At 40.6% G+C, this 8162-nt stretch overlaps 1 protein-coding gene across 1 annotated transcript; it reads right to left on the bottom strand.

The window, feature by feature from the left end:
• Window positions 1-4350: 4350 nt before the first annotated feature.
• On the bottom strand, window positions 4351-7442 carry LOC123076696 (uncharacterized). The gene is made up of 3 exons (XM_044498814.1): window positions 7414-7442; window positions 5936-6514; window positions 4351-5404 (listed from the first exon to the last, which is right to left on the bottom strand). Exons 1-3 carry the CDS (start codon window positions 7440-7442, stop codon window positions 5296-5298), a joined length of 717 nt encoding a protein of 238 aa, XP_044354749.1. The 3' UTR covers window positions 4351-5295.
• Between the last annotated feature and the right edge of the window lie 720 nt (window positions 7443-8162).

Raw genomic sequence — 8162 nt, 5'->3', positions numbered from 1 at the left:
CCGCTTGCAGGATGGCCGACGGCAGGATCGCGGTCGCTTGGAGGAGGAGCGAACGACTGTCCGGTAAATCGCCCCTGTCCTGGTTGCGGAAGTCGACGGTTTGCCGGCGCCTCGGCCCCGTCACGGCCACCGTCGCCATTGCCTCATCCTCCTCACGGTAAACGTAAATCCAGGGGCAGTTATGGTTCGTCGCTGGCACCCTAATAAGTTTTGCACAATCGTGAGACAGTCACCGTAACTTACCTCGCTGGCACACCACAAGTTTACAACCAAAACTTACCACACAACAGCCGCCGTATACAAGCACACACGACCAATTATGAGGAATGTAAAATTACCTCACAAGCTTACGGGGGATGGAGGCAGGTTCGACCCGATGAATGAGTTGGCTGGGGTGAAGAATAACAATTCTTCACCCTGGGTGACGAATAGCGCGACCCTGGGTAACGCTATTCTAAGCGTGAGTGTAGAATAGCTTATTCTACACCCCTAGTAACGCTAATTATGAAATGATCGTAAGATTACCTCGGATGAAGAATAATTTATTCTGCACCCTGGGTGATGAATAGTAACCCAGGGTGCAGAATAAATTATTCTTCACCCGAGGTAATCTTACGATCATTTCATAATTAAATTACGTTTGGAATTCAAATAGTTACATTCTTATTCATTCACTACGTAAAATTTGGCATAAAAAATAAAAATATAGGGCATAAGACAAGAAAATTTGCAGTTTATGTGTATTTTACACTATGTTTTTACGTTTGTAATTTTACATAACATAAAATATTTTTTACGACGATTATATATTTTCTTACGGTCTCTTTTTACGTCAGAAATAAGACTACGAAACGTAAAATTACGATGCATTGATGGTAAAATAGAGGGGGTGAAGAATAACTATTCCTCACCTAGGGTGACGAATAGTCAATATATATATATATATATATATATATATATATATATATATATATATATATATATATATATATATATATATATATATATGACAAATGTTTCCTACAAGCAGTGGTAGTTACCACCACTTGCTTTTTGTGTGTTGTATGTAGTATCCGTCGAAATCGAGAGTATGTACGTGTAGTATGTAGTATATAACAATGATTAGATAGTATATATACTAATTTTTACGTAGTATATACCATGTTTTGAGTACGCTCTTTTTTTTACGTAGAAATATGTACGTATTTCATAAATATAACAAAAACTATGGGCTCATATGCAATTTTTCATGTAATTTGCTTTAAAATATCTTAGATATAGTATACGAATATATTTAAAATGATAAATTAGTATATATAGTACCACATGATAGTATATGAGACATATGGGGTAACTACCACCAGGTGGTAGGATGGATATATATATATATATATATATATATATATATATATATATATATATATATATATATATAAGTAAAATGTTTGGGGAACCTATGTGCCTGGGCACCTAGCTGGATTTTCATTAATACCTCGTGGATTCGAACCCATTAAATTTTGCATGCAAGATTTTTCATATGTGATACAAGCACGCATGCATTTGTTTCCAAACAATACATGCATCCATAACTTCCGTTCCATGCATGATCGTCCTTTGAATCTTTTAAAAATAAAAATATATACCATAATAGAAACGACATGCTTGATATACCCAAGGTACGATAGATGAAAATGATATACCAAAGAAATATACATCCCAAAAATGATATACCCGAGGTATGATAAAGAGAAATGATATACCTAAGAAATATTTCTCCCAAAACTTATGTACACCAAGATGATAATTAAGGTGCGACATACTCAAAAATTACATAGCCAAAATTGATATACCCAAGAAATATTTGTGAGTATGGAACGGTCATTCCACTTCATATGTAGGTTCGTACCCATGGCATTATAGTGTGTTTATGATACTTGCGCACTTCCACATGGACATTATATTCTACCCCAACATAATAATGGAAAATATATCCTAATTATTGTATAGGCATATTTTTGTATGATATATTTATCATAGATATCACATACTCTCCACTATATATAAAGAACTGAAGGAGATACACGATATGTTGGGCTCGATGAAAAAACATATACCCACATACGTATGGTCTCGTTTTGTGGGTATATGGTACCTTATAATTTTCTTAAAAGTCTTAAACATATGTGGGCATATTATACCTTCTAATTTCTGAAAACATTTACATTGAGTCTCAAATTTCCGTATGGACGTTATATTCTATCCCCACACAAAAATGATGTTATATCCTAATTACTAGATAGCCATTTTTTGTATGATATATTTATATTACGTATCACATACTCTCCACTATGTATAAAGAACTGATAGGTATGTCATTTTTTTATATTGTGTGTTGTTAATTTCTAGGTATGTCGATAGTTTTGCTAGTTTTCTTGTTATACCAATCTTTATATATTTTAAATATAACAACTTTTTATTTTTGCGCTATATGATTGCTACATGTGTCACATAAAATGGGTATATATTTTATGGAATATGGTTTATGGGTATATCACACTTATTTACTTTTATAGTGTAAAATGCATTGGATATGACATACCCACAATATTTAAAATTATTTGTGGGTATTCGACTCCTTGGCATGCTTTTCTAATGTGAAAAAAGAATGCATTGCATTTTTGCACAATAGTTTTCTAATAGGTATCGGATAATAAAAGCGGGGAAATGTTACAGCCAGAATACAACTGTGGGTATGTGAAATTTATGGATATGCTTGAGATTTTTGGTCTAATATGTGAACTACGAACCCGCAAAAAAAGTGAACTACAAATTATTCTCCTTGAACACATTAATACCATTTGTTTAAATTCGATAATATTGGAAAATATGTCCCACATAATAATACCATATACCTCCTATTATTATACGCATGAAAAATATCTCCATATACCTAAGAACATGAATATATACAAATCAAGAGGCATTTATTTCTGATTTCTCTCTCTCTCTCTCTCTCTCTCCTGTTTCTATTAATGACTCCAAATATGCAACGTTAACATGCATACCATTCTCTTTCCTTTTTTCTACTACAGAATAATTCCCATGCATGGTGCGCATGAGCCTTATTTATGGTATCCAATTAGCGATTAATGCATTAATACAGATAACCGTTGGAATAGCACACATCTAAATGCAATCGAGTGGTGGAAAAGCAAGGAGCCTGGGCATCTAATTTTTGTAGATAGCTTGCAAAATAGATTTTCACTACTAGGAAAAACACAACCAGTAGCGTAGGTTTTTTGCATACCAGTAGCGCGTGCACCCGCGCTACTGCTATTACGTACACGCGCTACCAGTAATGAAATAGTAGTAGCGTTGGTAAACTACAAACGCTACTAGTATCCTATATACTAGTAGCGCTCAGTTTCCTCCCCACGCTACTAGTAACGTATTAGGAATTAAAAATAATAATGAAGCAATTCCATTTTATCACACAATTGTCGTATCTACCATCACACAATTTCTCATTGTAGCTAGGGGCAACTCATGTATAATTCCTATCACACAGTGTTGTGTGCCTAGTCAATGTGCGAAGCCTACCCGGCCTGATCATGTGGCCTGCAGCTGCGATGAAACACACCGAGCAGCCTCGCGAGCCACACCTGACCGACGGCGGCCGCCGCCTTGAGTTGTGACGCCGTCACGTCCCTAGCCCTGACCCTCAGCTCCAGCAAGCCTCAATCGATGTCGTGCTCGTGCCTCACCACCAGCGGACGAAGGAATCCATCGGCAGCCACAACACCATTCAGTCCACGAACCTCTCGACGACCGTCAGCGTCGCCACCACAAGCCTGCAACATTACCAACAGAGATTCAGAAACTTCAGATTCTTCGGAAGAATGACACGGAAAAACAATGCAGTACATGTCGATGCCAATGTGCTACAATTTTTTTCCGAGATTCTTATTTAAGCCATAATGCACAACTTAACTACACAGTGAAGCAGCACATAGCTACTTCCATGACAAAAGATAATGCAAAAGAATAGAAGCAATTCTGTTGTGTTGGAAGCACTAAAAAGAAACAGCACCTACGAAGCACATAAGGAGTTAGAGGCATAATTCTTTCGGTAATTTTCTATCTATCCATTTTTCTAAGTAGTCAGTTCAATACCTTGATATCTTTCACGTTTTCAAAGATAACAAAGTCCATGAATCTACTGTTGGTAGAGCATAGTGACTATACAAACTGAAGCCTGAATATATACCTGCCATTTCACAGACTTGACAAATGAATTCTGAAGTTAATGGGCTTTTCCTCTTTCCTGAAGAAATCATTTGGTTTGCTCTTTGTTGGTACTACCTAGAAGAATTAGAACTACAAAAAAAATGGCATCACTCAACAAGGGTAGATAGACAAGGTCTATCTTTTGTCCTCAAGTGAGAATTTAATTTATTAAAAAAAGACTAAAATTAGGTTTCATATACACACATAGTACGAATTTACAGGAGAGTATAGCAGTAGCACCAAAACCAAAACAGTAAGAATGACGTCAAAACTGGAGATTCGGTAAAAAGAGTCATGTAAAAATGCTTACTGAGGACCGGATACTTACAGCTTTGCATAGCCCTTTAGACCAAACTCAAGGGCTTTGTCATAAAACCGTTGCACAAGCTTACGGGCAATAAATCTGTCACATAGCTACAAAACTGAAGTTAAATGACAAAATACAATGATTCTAAGTGCTGAATTGGTGTTGGACTGACACAATGATGCTAAGTGCGGATTTGGTGTTGCTCTGTGGAAGCAATTGGGTAAAGTTGGTTGTACAGAAGAGAAGCCCTGCCATTCTATCGAAATGATTTTGATACGAATCAAAAGAGGAGGTTGAGAATTTGTAACTCAGTAATAGTAAAGCAAAAGTAAAATTTGATACTTAAATTTACTGTTGCAGCCTCCAACAGTTTTCGCTATAGGTAAACAAGAAAAAAGCAAAAGCACTTCCAGAAATCTCCCCAGATGCCACCCTAACTCTAAGTTACCAATAAATCAAAACATAGGAAAGATTCTTCATAGGTTCTATGAGCAGTGAATGTCTTTATTCATGACAAATACATTCTTCTCAGGAAGGAGGTGTCAAACTAAGTTCAAAATTGGTGAGAGTTCCAGTAAATTTGTAGACGCAGTTATAAGTGGTGTTCGTAGACTATAAGGAACTAACAACTATTCAATTGTCACTTGTGATAGAAATAAAAGGAAAATTTAGACCAAGAGAAGATACCACAATATTGGGACCTATGCTTGTACCAACACAGAACATCGGAGCCTTTGGATACTTGCGATGGAGATAATAAATAATTTCTCGGACATCTTCTGTCCATCCACCATCGTAGAGGCAATCTGACTGCCAGGTAAATAAAATTTATGGGGTGAGTGATGGTGAGTGACCAAATCAATTTATTCAGTGCACATCAAACTTATTTCTGCAGTCTATAACTTTGACTTTCGGCATGTTCTATTAGGTAACCAGGTTTATAGCTCTAGTAACAGACATAAATCTTCTTGACAATTTACAGGTGGCAAGCGAATTCCAAACAGTAATCAATAATTTGTAAGTGTGCAGCAAAGTGACCGGGAGATTGCGGAGAGAAATATCAATAACTAGAACTTCCAGCTTGAAAATTAAGGGCCTAGGAGAGGTTCCAGAAGATACCAGAGTACTGGATTTAGAAAATTACAGATCCAAACATACAACAGACAAGAGATACATAGAGCACTGCAAAGATGGTGCAGTACCAGGGGAGGCCATGAACGTACCTGTAAATTACCTCGTATTTATATACCTGATCGGCCATGAACGTACCACTAATTGTCTCGTATATATGCGAGCAAAGTCAGGGATATTATAATGGTCTAATGGATCTCGTAGTCTTACTCGAAGATGGTGCAGTACCAGAGGAGGCGCACGACGGAGCCCCGGCGGACGCAGCCGTCCCTGACGAGATGCCTTAGGGGCGTGATGAGCTTGATCTCCATTGTGTGCAGGCCGTCGGACAGCACCAGGGAGTACCGCTCGACCCTGCCGCCTGGCATGCCGTGGCGGACCGCCAGCGGCGGGATCCCCACGGTGTCCACTACCTGCATCACCACCGGCGCCGTGTGCCACGCCTTGCTCTCCGCCCCTACACGTCCTCCACCAGCGCGGCCTGCCGCAGCACCACCTCGTACACCGCTTCCTCCATCGTCGTCCGCACCGCCACTAGGCTCGCCCTCCGGGTTGCCGCGCCGCCCCGCCTCCACGCCGCGGCGGGGAGCAGCCCGGGCTGGTCGCCGGGATGGGCCTGGTCGGCCGGGTGGTGGAGGAAGGATGCGCTCGCGTGCGGCCTGCAGGACGTGTACACGACGGAGGATCCCACCATGGATAGGGGAGAGGGAGAGACGGGGACGACAGATCGAAGAAGAACCAGGAGGGGATCCCGGCGGCAGAGGAGAGGAGAGAGGAGGTGGAGGGAATCTGGATCGGGGATGGGTGCGGTGTGGGGGTGCACTGGGACGGTTGGTGGGGTGGCTAATGGATCGGGGGTGGTCTGGTGTGGGACTGACGGACTGTGCTACGGTTATCCAATTAGCAGTGGCGTAGGTTTACGACCCACGCTATTATTATGATTTGTCCGCGGGGCACAGTCGAGAATTATTTACCAGTAGCGTGCCCAAAAGAAACCAACACTGCTGCTAAACCATACCAGTAGAGTGCTTTGTACCCAGCGCTACTGGTAATCACCAGTAGCGTGGGGACACAAACAAACGCTACTAATAAACTTCTATGTATAAGCATTTTCCTAGTAGTGTTTACTTATTTACACATTCAAATAGAATGGAGTGGATGGTTCACATTTCCAGCTTAAGCATTTCTGTAACGAACATATTTCGTTATCTATTAGATTTTACAGCTGGCAGAAAATTTGCTTGAGGATCTAACCCACTTCCTAACAAAGAGTGATAGAACACATAACCTCGATCAAAGTAGACTGCATCCTTAATGTCTGATTACAATAGTTGCATTGAGCTTTCACATGTAAGACTGAATTCCATATGAACAGTTCATATGTAAGACTAAATTCCATATGGCAAAATTGCCCATGTTAATACACTACAAAATGAACGTTTCTTTGTGGTATTCCACTGCTATCACGTATACTAATTTTCGTCACAATAAATGTGCTAGTGACGGTTTTCAACCATCACCCCGTCCGTCAAAGAAGCACCGTCACAAAAAATAAGTTCCTGACGGTACAAGTTTTTCCCTAGCCTGAGATCGCTTCTTAGGAGGATTTGTATAAAATGTTAGGTCGTGTTCTTATTATAACTATGTTTGCAGCCGACCCCAATATAGATCCAGAGGAAGTTATTCACCTTTTCCAGCCAAAAGTTACTGCTGACATGAACGACAAATTGTGTGCGCCTTTCTCGGACAAGGAACTCAGTGAAGCCCTCTTCCAGATAGGGCCCCTAAAAGCGCCCGGTCCCGACGGTTTTCCTGGTAGGTTTTTCCAACGGCACTGGGGCACTGTGAAGGAGGAGGTGATCGAGGCAGTGCGGCATTTTTTTGAGTCGGGTATCATGCCTGAGGGTGTCAATGGTACTTCTATAGTTCTGATTCCAAAGGTAAAGGACCCAACTAGACTTGTAGAGTACCGTCCCATAAGTCTATGCAATGTGATTTATAAGGTGATTTCTAAATGCCTAGTGAACCGGCTGAGGCCTTTTTTGGATGAGATCATTGCTCCGGAGCAGAGTGCTTTTGGTCCAGGTAAACTGATTACTGATAATGCTTTCATTGCTTTCGAGTGCATCGACACTATCAAACAGGAGAAGGATCCGAACAGAAGTGTTTGTGCGTACAAGCTTGATTTGTCCAAGGCATATGATAGGGTGGACTGGGAATTCCTAAGGCGGATGATGCAACAGCTAGGCTTTGATCACCGATGGGTGCACTGAATCATGATGTGCGTGACCTCGGTGACATACAATGTCAGGGTAAATAATGGAGCCAGCTCAGATTCGTTCGCCCCGTCCCGCGGGTTACGGCAGGGAGACCGTTTGTCACCTTTTCTATTCTTGTTTCTTGCTGACGGTCTTGATGCTATTCTGAAACAGAAGGT

The sequence above is a fragment of the Triticum aestivum genome, chromosome 3D (assembly GCF_018294505.1).
Source record: "Triticum aestivum cultivar Chinese Spring chromosome 3D, IWGSC CS RefSeq v2.1, whole genome shotgun sequence".
Classification (NCBI taxonomy): Eukaryota; Viridiplantae; Streptophyta; class Magnoliopsida; order Poales; family Poaceae; genus Triticum; species Triticum aestivum.
This window is presented reverse-complemented; position numbering and strand designations above follow the sequence as displayed.